Here is a 23,121-nt window from a genome sequence, read left to right as displayed (position 1 = left end):
AACGGCTGTCAAGAGCAGGACACAAATGGCAGCCTGGTAGCGTGGGAGGCGCCTTTCCAGCCGGCACGACAGGAGGCCCCCCCGCAGCCTCCTGTCGGACGGGCGGGGGTGAGCCCGCCCTCACTCTACAGCGGCGACATGGCTATGGCCCAGGCGTGCGTGCGTGCGTGCGTGCGTGCGTGGCCTTGCCCGGAGCGCAGGTGCGGGCCCCACCTGAGGGGATAGAAACGGAGGCACTTGAGCGCGGAGGCTGGGCTGGGAGGAGCTCAGAGGCTGCACGGGTGGCTGCGGCGGCTGTTGCATGGTCCTGGCTTGTGCTGCTCCGCTGCTGCCGAACATACCCAGATTGCCACTCGGGATCTGCAGGGACACGGGAGGGACCGGGGCGTTAGGGCGCCGGCACCGCGGGAGCTCCGGGGGGAGGCCCCGCCTGCCTGACCCCGAGAGCCAAAGCGTATCTACTCCCCCTTGCACTGTGAACTTCTACCAAAGTGAATTTCACAGCAAGCTGTGTTCGGCCTGGTTACAGACGACGGCCGATCGGCCCACGAGGCCTGCCTGTGTTTCCAAATCGCAGGAGCCACACAACAGTGCCAGCCGGAAAACGTCCCTGGACAGGACTATCCCGTCCAGACAAACCCTGATAATACGGTGCTATGAACCACAGCCACGCGGAGCCACCGGGTCGCTCTACTTCTGTCACGGGAGACGTGTGGTGACGCAGGGTCGTCAGGGCGGGGATCACTGGGCCGAAGACAGCGACGTTTTCAAACAGGAAACACAAGTATGATCTCAACAACAGCCAAAGCTGAAGCTGAGTGAAAGGCCAGATCCTGGCAGGTATCTGCGTGTGAGATCTAATCAATGCATTTTAGGTGTACTTCCTGCTGCTCTGGGGTGAGTTAGCGGCCAGACACGGGGGGGGGGGGGGGGGGCTCACTCCCATCACCCCGCCTGCAGGGTGGTCACTTGTCAGACGGCAGGACACCCGAAACAGGCGTTGCACTGAACTACCACCGGCATCAGTGACGTCGGCCGCGAGGACCACACAAACAGGGACGCTGGTGGCAGGAGGCGCCGCTGGCCGTCACCGGGGACAGCAGGTGCGCACGTGGCCGCCTCACGCAGCTTAGCCTCTACCTAGAGAGGGCTCTCAGAGGTGGGTGCGTGTCAGCCTCCTGCGTGAGGAAACCCAGGAAAAGGAAGTCCTAGGAAAGCCAGGAAAGCAGGTCATGTCTTCCAGAAGGACAGGGAGAGACAAGCGCCAGGGAGCAGCAGCCAACGCAACTCTCAGTCTTCCCTTCTGTGACGCCTGACAGGGACTTTCACCTTCCCTGAGCGTCAGAGAGGGAGAATGCCAACACGACTCTCTGGAAGCCACCGAAATGTCACCTCGACCTCGGGGCAAAGCAGGGGAAAAGGTGGTGTTTTCTCACAGACCAATGTATTTCCAGTTTTGAGGCCGGGAGAAAGGACGGCACCGCCTGGCTCCATGAAGGAGTCTAGCTGTAGGTCAGCACCAAGGGCACTGAACCATGTGTTACTTACATGTAACAATACAATCTGGAAGCACTTCCCTTCCTACGGTTCAATCCCAAGAGCTGGACTCCACTCCTGACACCTGCACATTACCTGCAGGATGATCTTTCGACTATCTCGGCTACCTTTTCATACGTGATTGTATCGTGAAGTATGGGCATTCATTAAAAATGGGACAGTTTGTGGCTCAAACACATTTTTTTACGGGCAGGTGAAACAGAGACCGCGCTGGCTTTCTCCCCACGGCCTTACCTGTCTAGAAGAATTCAAGTTTTGCATGCCCAGCCCTGAGGCAATCCCACCCAGGGCCTGATTAGGGAGTGCACTGTTTGAAAGGGGGAGCTTCAGGCTTGGTGAAGGCAAAAATGGTGAAGTCGTGGGCTCTTCCACCAGGCCGCCGTCCTGATGGGAGAAACAGAGGGTGAGCTGTGTGCAGTGTCCATCCACAGAGCACAAAGCAATTTCCCAAGGGCGTAGAGGGATGTGGATGGTAAAGAATTAGGAGGTCAAAACAGTGTGGGCAACAAGAGACTGGAGAACAAGGGCCAAAGGAAGAGGGGAAAAGCAAAAGAGAAACCAGACTGAGATGCTGCTTTCATTGTTAACGATTATTCCACAAGCACACACGGTAGCTTATGGCGCTCCCATACACAACCGACCCCGCCCAGGGGCAGGAGTCAGGAGGACGACGCAAACATTCGCAAAAGCCTCGTTTAGAAAACAGTGTACAACCGTGTTCAAGTAAACCCGCTCCTTCCGAGAAGTCATCATCAAGGCTCTAGGTGTGCATTAGGTTGGATTCTGCTGACACTCAGCTGTTTTTGACCCGCAAACAGCGATTTTGTGCCGTTTGAGCCAATAATAGGGTAGGTTACAAAACAGACTCTTACCCTGTTACATTTATTAAGGTCACGTTACGGACCAGGCCCTTTGCAGATCTATTTTTTCTAACTTCCCAACAAACGTGTGGCAGTATTCTACATGTTAAAGGTAAGGAAACAAGTCAGCGTCCCATCCTGAGCCAAGTGTAAATACAAGATACTAAATTAAACTGGAATTGCGCACCGCTCCCTCTGGGCCCAGCCTGGCCACAGCGTTCGGCAGGGGGGCGTGCGGCAGGGGACCCTGTTTGTTTAAGAACGGAGGCGAAGTCTCACCTCTGTCTCCTGTGAGCCTGTTTTTTGTTTTGTTTTTAAACGTGTCCTTCCTTGCTTTAATTTTATTTCCAAGGTTCAACATTCTGACTGAATTTCGTGGGATGCTGTCCTCGTCTCCCTGTGAAGTCACACCAGTCTGGAGAGGGGGCATCACTATGGGGTGGTCCTGAAAGGACCGAACCGGTGTCTGGACACGTGACCCACCCCAGGGGCTTCTGACAGACTCCTGCACGAACTCTCAAGTGGCCGAGCTGAGCTGGCCGGACACGGGCACCTGCACAACCACTTCAAGTCTCTTTTTCCGAGAGTAAACACATATAACATCATTTCCAAGGGGAAGAACTGTGCATATAAAATAAGACAGTAAAACAGAGATTTGAAGACCCTTGTTACTGGGCAAATGGAAGCAGACAAGCCAGCCAAGTTCACCCACTACGATGAAAGTCAGTTTTCAATTTCAGTATTTTTTCTTAGTCACATCGTATGAAACACGACGCCATCTCTTTTGAGGTACACATTTATACGTATCTGAAAAAGTGGGTAAAAGTCACTTAAGCGTTACAGCCCAGCAAGTATTTGATCCAGCTTGCATTAAGGACACGGTTAAAATGAAAAGTCCCTTGTGTTAACAACAAACAAGCAAAACACCCCCTGAATTCATACCTTGTCAAGAAAGGTGGGGCGGTCCCCGGAAGAGTCTTTGGAGACTGGTGGGCGGCAGCCAAGGGCTTTGGTGACCCCTCCATTGTAGTCGGTCACTCCCAGTCCACGCCTGTCCACGTCCACCTTCTTTTCCAGCAGGGCGCCTGGGGCACAGCAAGCAGAGGCAACACTTACCCAAACGCCCGAGGAGCGTCAGTCAGGAGCGCCGAGCTTAAGATGGGTGCCGGTGGGAGCCTCTCAACCTCCCGGAAAACAGGGAGGCTGTGGTTTTGCTCTCGTGAGCCCCGACAGTCTGCGACCGGGCCCTGCTCCTGCCCCTCCTCCCCCCACACGGGCCACTCCGAGTCCGCCCTTCCTTCCCCTCCTGGGAGGCACCCCCTTCTCCACACGGCCTTCCCCGGTGGTGTCCTCAGGACCCTGCCCTGATTATCCTGTTTAAGACGGCTCCGCTGACCCCCTGCAGCCATCGGTTTCCATTTCCCACATCCCCCTGAGGGCTCTTCCAGACGGTGGGGGCACCATGTCATGCGAGACAGACAAGGTTTTCGTCCTCATGCGCTCTCTGGCCAGCGACTGGTTTCGTGTGGCTACCTTTGACTTTGTGCCATCTTACAATTCTAACAGGGTACAATGAACTTCTTCAAGCTCACACTGAATGACTGATGGGTCATTCCTGTCCTGGCAGCTCGCACCAGAACATTTTGGCAGCTGCGTGTAATTATCAAGTCGAGCTTCATATTCACGGATTCCGCATTCGTGCATTCACCGACTGGCTACGTTTATCTGTAGCCCCCAAATCGGAACCCGTGGCACTTCTGTGGTCATCTGTGGACACGCAGGGGATGGCGAAGAATCTCGGCTGCCCGACACACGCGTTCCCAGCTCAGACCAAGCAAGATGCTCTGCTTCTCACTCAGCTCCCCTACAGCAACAAGTGTCCCTCTGTGGTCTATTTAGTGCCACTTTTTTCACTTTCGTTCTTTTTGTTGGCGGTTTCGGTGTTTGAAATGGTCCCCAAGCACAGTGCTAATGTATGCTGTAGGGCTCGTGGGCGCAATAAGGCTGCGCTGTGCCTGGTGGAGAAAACACGCCAGCTAAGTGTTGTTCGGGCAGGAGCTGCGGTGCTGTGGTTCAAGCTCAATGTGAGTGAACGAACGACACGGTGCATCCAGCAAAAGGAAGAGAACAGTCACCCATTTGTATGTAAGGCCGCCCAGAAAGAGCTAAAGCAACATCTACCGTGTGCGATGAAGCTATGGAAAGAATGGAAGAGTGGCTAACTTTTTGGAGTCACAAGATGACGACTGATTTTAGAAAGGTGTGGCCGACAGCACTGAATCCAGTGTGGACGGCCGAAGAGATCTATGGTCACAGGACCCAGGGTCGGGAAAATGCTAACTCCTTCTAGCCAACGTTTTACTATCAAGAAATACGGCATCTCTGTGAGAAATACATATTAAATAAGGTATCTTTAGGCAGAAACGCACATAAAGGAAGGTTATGTACGGACTGGTTGACAAAAATGCGGTGGCTTACAGGAATTCGACCCTATTATTTCCTGGAGACGAATAATGAGAATCGGCTACATTTTCCATGTAGATATCTAACATAATTATTGTTTTACTTATTTATTTTTTAACCGAATCAATTTGGCATGTAACACTGTATAACTTAAGGTGTACATGTTACTGGATAGATCTACATACTGTAATACGATGGTCCACGTAGCCATATTTTATACCCTGTTACATAATTATACTACACCATTACTGTGCGCTCAGCATGCCGTGAACTGTATCTCTGCGGCTTATCCACTCCTTGTTACAAATTCGTACCCTGAAACACCATTACTCATCCCCCTACCCCTGCTCCCCGGTAATTGTCATTCACGGTTTCCTACGGGGATTAACATTTTAGATGCCACATACAAGTGATATCATACAGTACCTGTCTTCCTCTGATGTGCTTAAGATCTGTCAGAATGAAGGATATGTTGCAGACTGAAGGATACTCCCCTTTCTCGTGGCTGAATCATATTCCATTGTGTATATACGGTGGCATCTTTTCCACGCATTCATCTGTTGATGGGCGTTTGGATGGTTTCTACTCCTTGGCTATTGTGAATAATGTGATGCACATGGAAGCAACTATCTTGTCAAGATCCTGTTTTCCTCCTTTGGGTAGATGCCCGAACTGGGATGGCTGTGTCGTACAGTAAGTCTACTTTTCGTTTTTGGAGGTACCTCCGTATTGCTTTCCATGCCAGGTGAACAAATTTACGCTCCCTCCGACATTGCAACAAGGGTTCCCTTTTCCCTGTGTCCTCACCGGCACCTGCTGTCTCTTATCTTCTTGAGAAAAGGCATTCTGACAGATGTGAGGGGAGACCTCACTGTGGTTTGGATTTCCATTTCCCTGATGATCTGCATGGGTCTGTTGGCCACTCTGATGTCCTCTTTGCAGAAATGTCGATTTAGTTATTTTATTAAAAAAATTTTTTTTTTAACATTTATTTATTTTTGAGACAGAGAGAGACAGAGCATGAACGGGGGAGGGTCAGAGAGAGGGAGACACAGAATCTGAAACAGGCTCCAGGCTCTGAGCTGTCAGCACAGAGCCCGACGCGGGGCTCGAACTCACGGACCGCGAGATCACGACCTGAGCCGAAGTCGGACACTCAACCGACTGAGCCACCCAGGCACCCCCGATTTAGTTATTTTAATCAAACTTTTTTTGGGTCATTAGTTTGACTGATAGATCCATAGATTTTGGATATTAACCCCTTATCCAGTACATGGCTTGCAAAATTTTCCTCCTGTTCTATAGGTTGTTTTTCATTTTGGTGCTTCTCTTGCTGTGCAGAAACTTCTGAGTTCGATGTAGTCCTCATTTGTTGACTTTTCTTTTGCTGTCTGTGCTTTTGCTGTCCACCCCCAGTTATTGCCGAGACCAATACTGACAGGCCTCTTTAATTTTCTTCTGTTTTTGTTTTGTTGTTTAAGCCTTTGCTCCATTTTGAATTAATTTTTGTGAGTAGTGTGAGATAGGGGTCCAATTTCATTGTTCTGCACGTCTCTCCATTTTTCCCAGAACCTTTTTTTTGTTGAAGATACCACCCGTTCCCCAATCGGTACTTTTGGCTCCTTTGTCAAATACTAGTTCACTGTATATGCTGGGGTTTAATTGTGGGCTCTATTCTGTTCCACTGGCCGATATGTCTAATTTTTTTTTTTTTTTTTTTTAAGGAAGTTTTAGACCCAACGTGGGGCCTGAACTCACAACTCTGAGACCGAGTCACATGTTCTACCAAATGAGCCAGCCAGGTGCCCCAGACGGTCTATTTTTGTGCCAGTACCACTGTTTTGATTACTGCGGCTTTGTAGTACAGTCTGAAATTCAGAAGTGTGATACCTCCACTTTTGTTCTTCCTTACGACCGCTCCGGCTACTTGGGAGTATTTTGTGGTTTCACACACGTTAGGATTTTTTTTCTTTTCTTTCTTTCTTTCCTTTAATATTTATTTTTGAGGGGGGAAGGGGTAAAGAGAGAGGGAGAGAATCTCAAGCAGGCCCCCCGTTGTCAGGCAGAACCCGACGTGGGGCTCGATCCCACAAACTGTGAGACCACGACCTGAGCTGAAATCAAGAGTTGGGGTGCTTAACTGACTGAGCCAAACAGGTGCCCCAGGATTGTTTTTGTTTCTTCTACTTCTGGGAATGCCTTTGGTTTTTTGATGGGGACCACTTTGGGTAATATAACTAGACTAACAATATTAATTTTTTGGGCCCATGAACATGGGATGCCTTTCCATTTGTTTGTGTCTTTTTCAATTTCTTTTAACAAAGTCTTACAGTTTTCGTTGTGCAGATCTTTCACTCCCTTGATTAAATTTATTCCTAAGTATTATATTGTTTTTGATGTTATTGTGAATGGGATGGTTTTCATTCTTTTCCAGATGGTTCATCATTAGTGCAAAGGAATGCAATTGATTTCTGTATGCCGATTCTGTATTCTGCTGCTTTATGCAGATTGTCGACCGATTCTAGGTTTTTTGACTGATTCTTTGGAATTTTCTATATACAGGATCGTATCATCAGCAAATAACGAGAACTTGACTTCTTCCTTTTCAATACGGACAATATGGGATGACTTTTCCCCCCTTCTGCCTTGCCTAGCTGCCCTGGCCAGGACTTCCAGCACTTTACTGGACAGGAGTGGAGAGAGTCAGCATCCTTGCCTTGTTCCTCATCTAATGAACTCTTTCAACTTCTCTCCACTGAGTAAAATGTCAGCTGTGGGTTTGTCACCTACGGCCTCTATTAGGTTGAGGTACGCTCCTTCTCTACCCAGTCTGCTTAAGGTTCCCCACCCTCCCAAATCATGAAAGGATGCTGTATGCTGTCAAATATTTCTTCTGCATCTATCGAGATGATCACATGATTTTTATCTTTCGGTTTATTGATGTGATAGATCACATTTACTGATTTGTGTATGTCGAACCAGCCTTGCATCCTAGGTACAAACGCCACCTGGTCACGGAATATAATCGTATTCATGTGTTGTTGAACTCAGTTTGCTAATATCTTGTTGAGAATTTTTGCATGTACGTTCATTGGGGATATTGGTCTACAGTTTTCTTGTGGTATCCTTATTAGGTTTTGGTATCAGAGTAACGCTGGCCTTGTAGAATGGGCCTGGACGTATTCCCTTCTCCTTGATAGTTTGGAAGAGTCTGAGGACTGATGTTAATTCTTCTCTAATATTTGGTAGAATTTCTCTCAGTGAAGTCATCTGGTCCTGAAGTTTTCTGTGTTTTGGCAACTGACTCTATCTCTTAACTCACTGGTCTGTTCAGATTTTATATTTCTTCCTGATTCGGTCTTGGTAAGTTGTTTCTAGAAATGTATTCATTTCTTCTAAGTTAAGTAATGTGCTGGCATATAATTGTTCACAGCAGCCTCTCACAGTTCCATGTATTTTAGTGGTTATTAGTTGCAGTGTCTCCTCTTCCACTTCTGATTTCATTTCTTTGAGTCTTTCTTTCCTTTTTAGGTCTGGCTGAACGTTTATCAATTGTGTTTTTCTTTTTGACGAATCAGCTGTTAGTTTCACAGATCCTTTCTACTGTTTTTCTAGTCTCTATTTTATTTATTTCTGCTCTGATCCTTATTATTTCCTTCCTTCTGCTAACTTTGGGCTTAACGTGTTCTCTTGCGAGTTTTGAGGTGTAAAGTTAGGTTGTTTGTCTTACCTCTTTTTAAATTCTTAGTATCTGTGTTTAACTGCTATACGCTTTCCTCTCACAACTGCCTTCGCTGCTTCCTACCACATTTGACATGTTTTCATTGTCACTTGTTTCGGGATAATTTTTCACTTTCCTTTCAACTTCTTCTTTGACCCAATGGTTGTTCAGAAGTGTGTTTAGTTTCCACATGTTTATGGATCTTCTCATTTTCCTCATGTTGAGGAAGATGGTTGGTAGGACTTCTAACTTCTTAAAACTAAGAATAGTTTGGGGGCACCTGGGTGGCTCAGTTAAGCGTCTGACTCTTGACTTCGGCTCAGATCATGATCTCATGCTTGTGAGAATGAGCCCCACATTGGGCTCCACACTCAGTGTGGGGCCTGCTTGAGTCATTCTCTCTCTCTCCTCCCCCTCCGTCCTTCCCCTGTTTATGCTCTATCAAAAAGATGAAAAAAAGAAAAAGAAAAAAAGAAAAAAACCCCCAAACAACCCCTAAGATAGTTTTGTGGCCTATCAGATCTATCCTGGAGAATGTTCCCTGTGTGCTTGAAAAACGTGTATATTCTGCTGCTGCTGGGTGGAATGTTCTGTGTATATCTTTTAGGTCCATTTGCTCTGAAGTATGGTTCAATTCCATTTTTCCTTATTGATTTCTAGTCTGGAAGATCTATCCATGGTTAACAGTGGGGTATCTGAAATCTTCCATAAAATTACTATATTATTTCTCCTTTATGATCTGTTATTAATTACTTAATGCAGTTTGGTGGTCAGGTGTTGAGAATGGATATATTTATAATTTGCTTACATCTTCTTGACGTATTAGCCCCTTTGTCAGCATATAATGATCTTCTTGGACTCTTGTCACTCTTTTTGGCTTCACGTCTATTTTGTCTGATATTGAGTATGGCTATGCTCGCCTTCTTTCCGTTTCTGTTTGCTTGGAATATCATTTTCCATGCTTTCAACGTGAGCCTGTGTGTGTCTTAGAGCTGCAATGAGTCTCCGGTGGGCAGCACAGACTTGGGTCTTGTGGCCTTATTTACTTTAAACATTTTTAATAAAAAAAATTTTTTTTAATGTTTATTTTTGAGAGAGAGAGAGAGAGACAGACAGAAAGGGGGGGGGGGAGGGGCAGAGAGAGAGGGAGACACAGAACCCGAGGCAGGCTCCAGGCTCTGAGCTTGAACCCACAAACCGTGAGATCATGACCTGAGCCGAAGTCGGACGGACGCTCAACCAAGTGAGCCACCCAGGCACCTTGGGTCTTGTGGCTTTCATCCATCCAGCAGCCCTGTGCCTTTAGGTTGGTGAGTTCAGTCCCATTAAGAGAGATTACGGACATGTGAGCACAGACTAGCGCCCTTTTATCTTTCGCCTTCTGGTTATTCTGTCTCGCTACTGTTTTTCCTTCTGTCTCTGTCTACCTTCATACGTTGACGGCCTTCCATTTTCTCGGTCTCCCCCTTTGTGTGGTTTGTGTGTCTGCGCTACATTTTTGCTTCACGGTTACCACGAGGTTTACGTTAAACATTGATGGAATAGTCCCTTTTCTGCTGAAAACAATTTCTCTTCATTGGCTTATAAAAGTTCCATCCGTTTGCTCTCCCCCTTTTATATTTTTGATGTCACAAATGATCTCTTTTTAAAGGTGCTATGATTTTGTTCCCAAGTTGTAATAGCCGTAAGTTATGTTTAATTCTCTTTTTCTTTACCCTTTATGAGTTAAGAGTTTAATACACCATTCTAGGCGTGCCTGGGTGGCTCAGGTGGGTGAGCGTCCAACTCTTGATTTCAGCCCAGGTTGTGATCTCATCGTTCATGAGATCGAGCCCCGCTTCGAGCTCTGTGCTGAGAGTGTGAGGCCTGCTTGGGTTTCTCTCTCCCTCTCTCTCTGCCCCTCCCCCACTTGTGTGTGCACGCTCCCTCTCTCAAAAAAAGGAAACGTTCAAAAGAGTTTAATATACCATCCTAAAACACAGCTACAGTATTCCGATTCTATTTACCACCTTTAGTTATTACTATTTTTACAGCAGCTCCACAATGAGGGCTGCTCGTCCCTTGAGGTAAATCTCATCTGTCACCAGTAAGCGCTCCACCGGCACGGAGATGTCTCTGTGGGCCCCTGAGCAAGCCCGTTCTGGGGCCAGGTGCGAAGAACACGCTCAGTCAGTGTCGCATGAAGTCTGGCCTGTGGTCCCGGTGTCTTTCTCTACGAACGCTGCGATGACCTCCCCTCAAAATAGATGGGAAAAACTCATCTCTTGGCTGAAGTACAGAGAAAAATGAAACAAGCGAACGTGCCTCGACGTGGGCTCTGGCCATCCGTCCCCAGGGTCCACCAGCCTCCAGAGACTTGCTGTGTGGTTACCACGCTTCACACGCTTGCTCTTTGGCTGAAGCTTGGTCCTGTCTACCCAGCACAAATTGAAACCATTAACCCAAGACTATGACAAAATGCTTCTGGAAACCCAAACTCCACAAACTGGCACCTTTTAAGAAAGTATGTGTTAAGGGCATCAGAGTACTCACTCATGGCCTGGTCAAGATTCATATTGCTGCTCCTCAAGGCCTCTTCAGCTGGTTCTCTCTGTGTGGGAAAACAGAACTTTAATGAAGATTACGCTTCGACAGTAACAAAAAAGCTAGTAGAGAATTCGATCACTATTAGCTTAGAGAAATGATTATGGCTGACGTAACATTACTGGGTTTTGGAACCGGAAACACTGCCCTTCGTTGGCGAGGCTAGACACAAACGTCTTCTAAGTAAAGGCACTTCGAGTAAGAACACGCGCCGCGTTGACTTTTAAAGAACCTGCATCTAACACTTTAAAAACAAAACGTGCGGGGTCCGTGGAATCTTGTCGTGGACTCTACACCACAGTGAGTAGCAACGGTTCGGCAAGGATGAACTCTCTGCCAGAACGACTTTGGGAATGTCCTGGCAGCCAGTCAGAGCACAGAGCTCCACTCTCCACTGCGCGGACCCTGGGCCCTGCTGTTGACCACTTGCCACCAAGCAACGTACAAAAGACCAAAACAAAACAAGCAGATGCACGTTGATAACTATTCACGTTCCTACGAACGGAACAGATGCGTGTCAGTGTGTGTGAGCACCACGGTGGAAATGGGGACTCCCGGGCAGGCCTCCGGTGTCCCGCCCGCGCTCTCATGCGGGAAGGGGCTGGGCCACCCCCGGGTCTGCGCCCTGCCCAGTGACAGAGGGCGTGTGCCCGACGCGAGGCATGTCGTTCCTGGACCGGGCCGTTCTGGACCCATTCTTCAGGGACATCCACAGAAATCAAAGACACATGTTCACTTGAGTAACGATCTGGAAAGAAGACCTTTGAAGGGAAGACCGAACAGACCCAGGGGATATCCCTCAGTAGCTGAACTCCTGCGTTAGGATCTCGGGAACGGGATGCCTCATGGCACATTTTCAGGGGGACACCGTACAATCTGAACTCTCCCTACACGTGACCCGAGACTCGGGCACTCAATAAATAGGACCGGTTAGGACTCTTTTTTCTGGACCCGCGCTTTGGTACTTGATCCCGAGTTTTCTCTTGTGATCTCTGTCAATCCACCGCATAAACTAACGAAAATTCACTTTTAATTATAATTTAAAAGAAAATGCAGAGCTGCAGAAGCCAAAGAAAGGAACGATCACGCGGCATGTTTTATTCCAGAAGGCTCGCACACCCTACTTGACGGAATGGTGTGGATGCTCGCTCTGGTTGAAAGCAACGGTCCCTAGACAGAAGCACTCGGGTAAAAGGGGAATTTACGAGTTAGGCTGCATGAACACTCTCCTCCCTCAAAAGTCTTGCTTGTTACGTGTGACAACCGCGGGGAGGACACAATCAGGGCCATGCATGGCAGCACACGCGGACGGAAGCGGTAAAAATAAGACACCAGTCACCGGGAAGCCCATGTCCGTGAGTTGTTTGATCAGCCGGTTCATGATCCAGGCCTCGTCCTGCTTGCCAGACGTTTTCATGCCCTAGGACAAAGTGTGGGTCACGGGTTAATACGTTTCTTCTAGACACGGGAGTGGCCTAAACGTCATGGTGATTTCAAGTTAGAGAATCTTTCTGTATTAACGTCAAGCGATGCTGTGCTCCAGGGTCCCTGACTGCTTTGTGGCTAGTACTACAGAATGCTTTAGGGTGCGTGTGCAAGTTGGCGTACGTGTGTAATTTATGGACTTTAAAAAAGCAAGACAATTATTTTTCTTCCCCAGAGAATTAATTTAGTTCATCACAAATGTGTGCCACTTCCATTATCAAATAATCCTAAGCGTTCCTTTGAACACGGCCCTATGCTAATACTATGTGAAGTTTACTAAAAATTACATGTTTTCTGCCCTTTTATAAGCTTTACTGTCAAAGATGACAAAATGCAGGGGGTTCATTCCAACAGAATGAAAAGGCAACAAGATGAAAGGAACAAAAAGCCTGTTAATTTTATTGACTATTCACTGCTTGCAGCCCTTGGGGTAGAGAAGACATAAATGGCAAACGTCAGCGAGGGAGAAGATGAAGAGAAAAGGAGAGGCGATCACAAAAAGCAAGCTAGGGCAGCAGAGGAGGGGAGCAGGGGGAGGGGAGCACAGGGCAGCGGGGGAGGGGAGAAGGGGAACACAGGGCATCGGAGGAGAGGAGCACAGGGCAGCAGAGGAGGGGAGCACAGGGCAGTGGAGGAGGGGAGGGGAGCGCAGGGCAGCAGAGGAGGGGAGAAGGGGAGCACAGGTCAGCGGAGGAGGGGAGGGGAGCACAGGGCAGCGGAGGAGAGGAGCACAGGGCAGCAGAGAAGGGGAGCACAGGGCAGCGGAGGAGAGGAGGGGAGTGCAGGGCAGAGGAGGAGGGGAGCATGGGGCAGCCCACAAGGGCTGGGCGAGGATGTTAAGTTTTCTCAGTGACGTCCCTCCTCTTCCAACAACTACAAAGGTTCTAACCATGTGTTCACACAGGGGAAAGAACAGCCTCCTCTAAAATCACTCCTCACAGCGCTTGTCAAAATGGAGCCTGCCGTTAACTGCAGAACGGGGTCTACGTGGCGATATTAAACCAACCAACGGGCGCTCTTTCCTCGAGGAAGTGCTTATTTGGAGGCGCCTGGAATCACTGCCGGGGCCAGAGGTGCCAAGATTGCACAGTGTTTTAATTTACCAATTTCGTATTCCTGGTGCCGTCATTAACTGGGTTATTTGCCAGCCCAGTCGAAAAAAGACTCCTCGTCTGATGTCTGTAATCACCTCCACTCCTGATGACGCGAGCCCTGATTCTAGTTTCTGGGTTCTGCTACTGCTAATTAAATGCTCTGCTGAATTCATTTTTCTGAACAGTTAACACCTTCGTAGGATTCGGATGGAGAAAAAGGGTGTGCACACAAAAGTGCCTTCTTCCTACCTCACCTTCCGTCCGCTCAGCTCCTGCTCTCTCTTCGCACGCGCAGGTGTGTGCACGCACGCTTTCGCTCCCCGGCCCCGCAAAGGTGTGCACCACACGCTTTTCTGTCCCTTGCCTTCTCGTTTGACAGCCTATTTTGGTGGTCTTTTCAGATGAATATAGGTAGACTCCCTTTATAAAAATCTGTTCAGCTTTCCCTGGTATGGATGTGGGGTGACTCAGTCACCCCATTAATGTACATTTAAACCATCGCTTTTTTCCCTACAAAAACGCGACAGGAGAAGACGGTGTACGGGTGCCACCTGCTACGCCCGTGACAGGCAGAAGCACCACATCCCGGCGCTGGCCCATCTGTAACTGTGACAGATGACGCCAAACCGCCCTCCGCGGGGGCCCCACCGACTTAAGTGCCGCCAGTGACGTGGGAGACGGCTGCTTTTCTCACGGCTTTGCGGACAGAACCCGCTTACTCAACGCTGGGGGTTTTGCTGGTCTGAGAGATGAAAAGTGGCATCTCCCAGTGTTGTTTTAACTTGAACTCTTTCCGCAGGGCAGGCTGAAGGTCCCTTCATGTGTTGAAGAGCTGTCAGTGTTTGTTTTCTAGGGAGCATCTATTTATATTCTTTGCTCATTTTTCTAGGGAGCAATCTACTTATCGATTAAAAAAACACGTCAGTTTGTAGGGCCTTTCTTTATGTATATATCAGGGAGATCAGCCCTCTGCACGATAGGATACAAATATGTTTTTCCAGCTTGTCTTTTGATTTTATGGTATTTTCTGCCGTGCACTTTAAAAAAAAAAATGTTTACTTATTTCTGAGAGGGGGAGGGAGGGCAGAGACAGAGGGAGACACAGAATCCGAAGCAGGCTCCAGGCTCCGAGCCGTCAGCACAGAGCCCGAAGCGGGGCTTAAACCCATGGACTGCGAGGCCATGACCTGAGCTGAAGTCAGACACTTAACCGACTGAGCCCCCCCCTCCCCCCCATGCACCCCTGTCATGCACGGTTTTACTGAAGTCTGTAAATCTTTCAGGACTGAAAGTTTTGTAAATTTGATGATTTTTAGATTTTTCTCATAGTTAGAAAGGCCGCTCACTCCTGCTCTAAGATTGTTTTTTAACATTCTTTCACATTTTTATATTTGTATTTATCGTATTTAAATTTGTGATCTACTTGGAATTCATCTCGGTGCTTATACGAGTTGTGGATCTCACTTACATGGTTTCCAAATGGCTGCCATTTACTGCAAAACCACTTAATGATGTACCTCAGGAGTCTTCACACTTAATGGTGCCAGGACCAATCCCTTTACTCTGTCTTAAAGATTCTTTTTTTTTTTTTTTTTTTTTTTAACGTGTATTTTTTATTTTTGAGGGAGAGAGACAGAGCGCAAGTGTGGCAGGGGCAGAGAGGGAGGGAGACACAGAATCCGAAGCAGGTTGGAGGCTCCGAGCTGTCAACACAGCCCTATGTGGGGCTTGATTCCACAAACCGTGAGATCACGACCTGAGCCGAAGTCGGACGCTTAACCGACTGAGCCACCCAGGTGCCCCAAGATCGAGGATTCTAAAGAAGTTCTGTTGATATGTTGATTGTACTTATCAATATTTACCGTAGGAGAAATGAAAAAAACCACTTATTAATTTGTTTAAAAATTACAACAACAAACCCATCATCAGTTAACATGCACAACACTGTTTTAGTGGAAAATCGTCTTTTCTGAAAAACGAAACCCTTTAGTGTGAAGAGTGGCACTGTCATGAGCGCCTGCACGTCTCTACCGTCTGGCTTCTTAGAAGCCCCTGGATTCTCACGTCCGTCTCTGCCTTTACTCTGCTGTGACAGCAGTGCTGGGCAGCATCCGGATCCCCAGAGGGCCCCAGAGAACTCCCGATCTACCCGTCACCGTTAACTGGAAACCCCCTCTACCCCGAATGTAGTTCTAAGTGCCGGTGGTTTTAGCGTTTCTTTTCTTTAGGGCTGCACGCACCTTTGGGAGTCCTTTTTTGGGGGCGTTCCCCCAGGAGGCGCAGGAGGACGCGCTTTCTTGGGAAGCAGCACTGTTCCACATGCCCCCTTCTTCGTCTTCCCACTGACTGGCACCGAGGTTCATGTCGTCCCCACCACTGCCCCAGCCTTCTTGCATAGATTTCGAAGCTAGAAGGAGAGCACACGTGAACTTCACAAACTCACCCTTCCTCAGGGAGGCGGTGCTGCATTATAGCGCCATTTAGGGGGAGGTGGGACGAGGGGGGTGCCCTGGGAGCTGCCTCTTTACCTCTTCATTTCCCAAGACCGAAGAATTGAATTTCTTGCGGGAGTTACACAATACACACGCAGATGTGTACGTATTGTTTTCTCCAAACTCCAGCTGTCTGTAGTCTGTGCTGTTACCCACTCCCCTAACCGGCTACAGGTCCTTTTGAAGCACGGGCTTCCTAACAACAGATCCTGGGGGCCACGGGGGAGGGTGGCACTGTCTGCATGGCAGGTAGCTAGTAATATGCAGAGTCCCGGAAATACCACTGTCCGCCACGCGGTTTTTGAACCCGCAGCCAGTGGTGGGTGGGTGGGTGGTGAGAGGTGGGCCAGTGCCCCTCTCACGTGACCAGACCCGAGTCACCTGGGGATCACGAGAAACGCACAGGTCTGCGGTTGGGCCTGACGGTCTAGGTTTCGGACACGCTCCCAGAGTAACAGGGTGGAGCCAGTTGAGGCCGTAGGCGGATGGAGCCTTGAGCTGACTACGGAGTTTGGATTTCAGGATGTTATTTCATCTACTTTTTTTTAAGATACAGAGTGATTCCTGGTACAAAAGTTAGCCCAAATTTTCACTTCCAGGGAGAAGGTGGCCAAAGATTAAGTGATGATACAGTTAGCGGGAGTCTGTAAGACCATGAGGACAGGACGCTTTTTCAAGGTAGACACGTGTACGATGGCGCCTCCGAGGACAAACTGTAAGAGCAAACATACGGCCTCGGGACGGCAGGTGAATCTAAGGACCTCCCTGTCTTTTAGGTTTGCAACAACAAGGCACAGGAATGGAATAACCCAGCAGAACGGTGGATATGGGCAGCACACTATCCAGCGTTAGCTAAGTAACACACACAAAACTCATGTAGAATATGGTAGTAAAAATACAAAAATAAGGTTGCGTTTTAAGATCCAACAGGTTTAACGATGGCCAAAGAACATATGAAGCTCTCGCAGCCATCTGAACGACGGATCTTAATACCGGACCTAACTCACACGCTTAGGTCCACGCCAACGTCACTTGCATCGTGCCGCAAAATCCCCACGCGTCACAGAATGCCACTCGGTAAACGTGATCTGGACGTGTGTGAGAACGCGCACGGTGCACGTATGCTTATTACACTTTCAGATGGCGTGAGGAAAGCGTGGCCTAATTTTTCCTATCTTCCAAAGAACAAAAAGAGAACGCGTAAGCCTGGAGCCCCAACGCAGAACGGCGCTCCCAAGAGAGAAGAAGGCAGAAGGGTCTGAGTGCTGTGAAGTCACGTCGGGCTTAAACCCACTCTCAGAAAGGAGAGACGGCGTGCTTCACCTCGTCCTCGTCGCTCAGTGAGCTAGTGAGCTAGCACTGTTGAAGACGGCAGGCACGGGGGGTCCTGCTGCCGTGTAGACGCCACTGACGGCATCCCGCAGCCATGCGCCATGGTGTGGATTCTGGTCGTTAATTTTTCTAAAAAAGGAGCGCACGGGCTTCTGTTAAGAGCTCCTCTGTGTCCGTGTACCAGGCGCGGCAAATAGACGTTCGTTTTAAAGCATAAACAAAATGAGGAAGGTGTCCTGAAACGTTAATTCTTAAAATCCAATGAAAAGTATCCCTCTAACTAAAATATCCTGACCCATTTCTAAAGTGCCGGTCGGACTCACCTGGTTTGCACAGGGCCGGGGCGGCAGTGGGGGCGCCGGCTCTCCCGAAGGTCACGGGCGGCTCCGCGGGCTGGTCCCCCCATCCGCTGCCACTGCTGGGCGGCTTGCCCCACGCTGCGGTGCCGTTGTCAACCAGGGCAGAGGGGGAGGACGGCTCTCCCCAAGAGCTCTCAGCCTTCGAATGGACGTTAGGCATCTCTCCCCAGCCCGATGAGACTGCAAAGGGCACCGCCCGAGAGAGAACGAGATTATTCATGTGATAAAAGTGAAACAGGGAAGAAGTAGAAAAGGTAGTTTCAAGTTCAAAATCATTTCGAGACGGTCTATCTTTAGGACGGCTGCCAGGGGAGAGTGGAGAAGAGGCAGTATCTCATCTAATCAGATTTGCTTCGCTTTTTAAAATCACAGTGTTTCCACTCCCGCCCCCACGTGCTTAGAATCGAGAGTCCCTTAAATAACATTAAAGACCACCGACCTCGGCATTGCAGCATAACAGGGTTCAAAAGAATTGTTAAGAAACTGACGTTTAAGAAGTAGCTTTTTCACTTCCAGTATTACAGGTAGCAGCCGAGAAGAAATTTTACGTCACACGTCACGTTACTCTCTTCGAAAACAAACTTACAAGTGGCAAATATGTCTTCACTCTTGCTGGTCCTTAAGACCCACCCTCAAAGACACAGATGTGGGCCGAGAAATGAGACGACGGCAGGTGAAACGTGCAGAGAAAGTAACAGGGGAAAATCCGCACAGCGCCCGGCAGCACCCGGGCGCGCTGGGAGGTCTTCCCTCCCCCGTGTGCCCAGTGCTGTGAGCATCAGGCTGGCACCCTGCGGGCGTGCCACGGAGGAAACGGGGTCCCTACTGAGTCCTGAGGGTCGCGGCACTGCTCTCTAGAGGTGCAGAAGGCGTCACGGGGCCAGAAGGATCTCCCTACTCTCTTCACGCTTCAGTAAGGTAAACATCTTATTTTATTTTATTTTTTTAAAGTTTATTCATTTATTTTGAGAGAGAGAGAGCGTGTGTGTGCGTGCATGTGTCTGTGTGTGCGCAAGTCGGGGAGGGGAGCAGAGAGAGAGAGAGGGGCAGAGAGAGAATTTCAAGCAGGCTCCTTTGCTGTCAGCGCAGAGCCAGACGCGGGGCTCGATCCCGCGAACTGAGGTCGTGACCTGAGCCGAGGTCAAGAGGGGGGCGCTTAACTGACTGAGCCGCTCAGGTACCCCAGGAGAAACACTCCACGTCACACACGTAAACTGCGTTCTTGCAACTCAACCCGTACTTCGTTCTGCCTCTGCCTGTAAAGCTTCCTTGACGCTCCCGATCGCCAGTCCTGGCAGCTCACATCAGCTGGAAGTTCCGTACGGACGCGGTTTCTCAGCGATGGAGATGCGGACAGTTTAAATACTATCTAAAGAACAGGAGGCATGCAATACAGACAGTTAACTGTAAACTTTAGGTTATTTGGTGGCAAGTGATATTATCAATTCTGAAATGTATTTATTTTCTGACTAAAGACAGTATGGAATGAGCTCCCTTGATGCTCTTTATTCTAATAAGACGCTGTAATATTGATTAATGACAAAAGGCCGTGCAACCTATGAATCATTTTAAATTACAAGCTCCATGCTGAGCAATATATTATGTAAATTATTGCCCATAACAGGGAAGTTAGCCCTAATCAGTTATTGTCAGCAACTGCTAACCACACTATTCCCTATAATTACACAGAAAACAATCATGTATATTGGGGAAAGTAGTTTTATAAATTGAAGGGACAAAATTAAATCAGGAAAATTAACATAGCTGACAAAAATTATGGATGTTTTAGGAAGATAAAATAATTTCGGTGTTGCTAAAGGGCAATCAGCTGTAAAAACGCTGATTTATTGTGGGTAATTAAATAACAAACTCATTTAAAATTTGTCACCCTTATGCTTCCATCTCTTTGAAAGAAAGGCACTATGACAAATTACTTAAGGAAGTCAAAATGAAGAATAAATATGAAGACTATGTTAATTATAGCTAATCGATTTTTACCAAGAATTTTCAATCCCTGTTAAAGCGGTGCAAAGGTCTACAGAGCATTTCTGTACACAAGGCTAACGGTCTATAAGAAGCACGTTTCAAAATCCTACAAATGGAAGAATGGCTATTTACCCTCGAATCAAGAGAACAAGATTTCCTTTTTTTTTTTTTTTTTTTTTAAGTGGTCAAACAAGAAAGGACTTTATTTCAGCGATGCCAACACTAGGAAGACAGCGGACTAGTTCTCAAAGACCGTCTCCCCAGCAATATTTCCATCTCGAGTTGATCCCTGGCAAGAATACAGTCGGCTCACAGTGCCGAACGGACACGTACATCGTTAACTGGTGCACCACGGACGCTCGAGAGGCCCTGGAAAAAAGAGGTGCTACAACCTTAAGGCACACTGGCAAGCTGTGATGCGAAGCAAACACGTTCAGTAGACAGAAAAGAATTCTAGGCACATACTACGAAAATAATCTCCACTGTTCAGTGCCTACTGCTGCAGGGAATTCTGGTACGCTTTTTGTTAATAATTTCATAGAGTTTCTTTTGCACAGATGGGCTTAATGAGGCAGAATAAATTTCTGCTTTACATTCGAAACACTGATACTAGATTTTTCAAAATGGCCCTTCAAATGCTACTGCCCTTTTTTTTTTTTTTTTTTTTACGTTTATTTATTTTTGGGACAGAGAGAGACAGAGCATGAGCGGGGGAGGGGCAGAGAGAGAGGGAGACACAGAATCGGAAGCAGGCTGCAGGCTCCGAGCCGTCAGCCCAGAGCCCGACGCGGGGCTCGAACCCACAGACCGCGAGATCGTGACCTGAGCCGGAGTCGGCCGCTTAACCGACCGCGCCACCCAGGCGCCCCGAAATGCTACTGCTTTTGACAGAACATTTCTGTACTGTGGGGGTCACGAATTATCTCCCTTCTTCAACTGAACACCTACAGTATTGGGACTGAAAGAACAGTAACAATGAAATGCCACTGGAGTATGTAGTTTTCGTTCAACTTTACATGCACGGTCTTCATCAGAACGGAGAAAGCAAAGTGCCCGTGTGGTACACACACAGCAGACTGGTAGAAAACGAACACAAAGCAGTCATAAGGCCGGGAAACAGAACAGACACTCTGTCTGACCAGTGACCCTCATCTTCCGTGCTCCAGACGGTGAAGTCCACAGAGTGCATTCTTCCTTTTGTGAAATAAGAAACCGACTCTAGCTTGTTCCACGGGTGCTACCTCTATAGTTTTGTAAGTATGACAGGCAGTCCTTATTGGGAAGAAAGGATCAGTTAGAAAATGGCCGATTAGGGGCGCCTGGGTGGCTGGGTCGGTTGAGCGCCCGACTCGCGTTCCGCTCAGGTCGTGCTCCCGGGGTCGTGGGATTGAGCCCCGTGTTGGGCTCCGTGCCAAGCATGGAACCTGCTTAAGGTTCTCCTTCCCCCCCGCCCCCCCGCCCCTCTCCCCGGCTCGTGCACTCTAATAATATATTTTTTTAATTAAAAAAATGGCCAATTATAATTAAATGAAGGAAAGATAAAAGACTGAAATTGCATCGACTGAGCACCTGAGTGCCAGCTATGTGCTTGGCATTTCTAGGTACCGACTTGAATATTAACGAGATGGGATTTTGTTCACACCAGTGGCCATCCTGCTTACTATAAATTTATTACAATGCTTGGTTGGCTACTGGCTTACGGAGGGACAACAAATAGCTGGTAGCTATGGCAAGAATTAATTTTTCATACTTGAAATCAAGACATATTTACATAGTGAAGCTCTCTATACAGGAGTTTTCGCTCAGTCAGATGGTAAAGTCTCCTACTTTTCTGAATGCCTCGTTTCAAGAGCATTCATTTAAAACTTCTCTTCCAGACTCAAGGGACTCTATGTGAGGGTTACAGATAAGGTCCTTTTTCACTGGCCACGTGGCCTCGAGCTGCTCAGAAGAGCTAGATGTTAGAAAGGGGACGTTTCTTTAGTTTTCATTTGAGTGCGCTAATAGAGATTTTAAATGCACTCTTTTTCATTGATACAAGGGGGAGCCAAATTGTACTTTTAATGGTCTTATTCATTCCTTTTGAACCGAAGGTCCCTCCAGCAAAAACCTGTGTCCGTATCCCCAGGGTGTGCGCTGAGAACTGTCCCTCCCACCTCTCCGGCAGGACGCTTCTGATGCCCTGTTTCTCCTTGTGCTCCAGCCCCACTTACCACGCCCCCCAAAACACAGGAAAGTGAAGATGCCCCAACCAAACACCCCCCCTCCCCACTCCCCCCCCCCCCCCCCCATCCCATATCCACAAAAAGCAGACTGCTCAGATGACTCCTCTTAGTAACTACCGTGTGGTGCTTAAAACAGAATCACTCTGGCCAGGGCGGTCCTGGCGATCTCTCTCTGAGGTCGCGGTGTGACAACAGGTGCGCTCCTGGCAGCACCTGCCGATGCTCTCTGCAGGTGAGTCCGTGTTTTGGTATCATTCTTATACCAAAGGATGATGAAGGGGCGGGGGAGCTGCAGGAAGGACAGCGTTCTCCAGCTTCTGCTCTTTAAGAGACTGGGGGCAACAACACACGCGTCTCGTCAACCTAGGCAGAGGGGTCCTGAGTCCAGTTTGTTCCAAGTTTTAGTTTATCGGACGGGTGATAAGCCTCTTCCACGATTAGCTTGCACAACCTCTGCCTTTGGTTATGATTTTGTGCTGGAAAACTAAGTGATAAAACAAACCTACGTAGTATCAGGGGATTAAGTACCCAAGTGCAAAGTGCAGTGGGCCTCTGGCGGAGCCTTCTCCGACCTGCTGGGGGCAGCCACAGTGATTACCCTGGGGCGGGGTGGGTGTGGGTGTGGGGGGGTGGGTTCCCTGCTGGAATGCCCCGCCAAGGCAGTGGAGAGACACGCCGGAGGAGCTGGGGAGAACAGGTATAAAACGGATAAAAAAATCCTGCGATTCGATCAACATGAGCAGTGCGGTCCCAGTTTACCGATCGGCCTATGGTATTAATATTTTACTTCCATTCGTTGCTGGAAAACACAGCCCCCAGCAAGGTTTTACGACGACACTATGCTGCTGGTTTAGCTCGGATCCAGTCTACAATGGCCTTCCTATCTATGTGACGCTAAACTAATTCCATGACTAGCGATCTCTCTACTCCCTGACCCCCCGGTTCCTTTCAAAGCGTCGATCTA

At 48.4% G+C, this 23,121-nt stretch overlaps 1 protein-coding gene across 3 annotated transcripts in view; it reads right to left on the bottom strand.

The window, feature by feature from the left end:
• Positions 1-23,121, bottom strand: part of TNRC6C (trinucleotide repeat containing adaptor 6C) — a 140,639-nt gene that overhangs the window by 22,356 nt on the left and 95,162 nt on the right. For all 3 annotated transcript variants that reach the window (XM_053211721.1, XM_053211722.1, XM_053211723.1), the window contains 7 exons: positions 17,911-18,126; positions 16,004-16,170; positions 12,524-12,604; positions 11,134-11,191; positions 3,360-3,502; positions 1,792-1,941; positions 214-360 (listed from right to left, as the gene is read on the bottom strand). In XM_053211721.1, coding sequence (XP_053067696.1) covers positions 214-360; positions 1,792-1,941; positions 3,360-3,502; positions 11,134-11,191; positions 12,524-12,604; positions 16,004-16,170; positions 17,911-18,126 — 962 coding nt within the window. The remainder of the gene's footprint in view (positions 1-213; positions 361-1,791; positions 1,942-3,359; positions 3,503-11,133; positions 11,192-12,523; positions 12,605-16,003; positions 16,171-17,910; positions 18,127-23,121) is intronic.

Source organism: Acinonyx jubatus, chromosome E1, assembly GCF_027475565.1.
Source record: "Acinonyx jubatus isolate Ajub_Pintada_27869175 chromosome E1, VMU_Ajub_asm_v1.0, whole genome shotgun sequence".
NCBI lineage: Eukaryota > Metazoa > Chordata > Mammalia > Carnivora > Felidae > Acinonyx > Acinonyx jubatus.
This window is presented reverse-complemented; position numbering and strand designations above follow the sequence as displayed.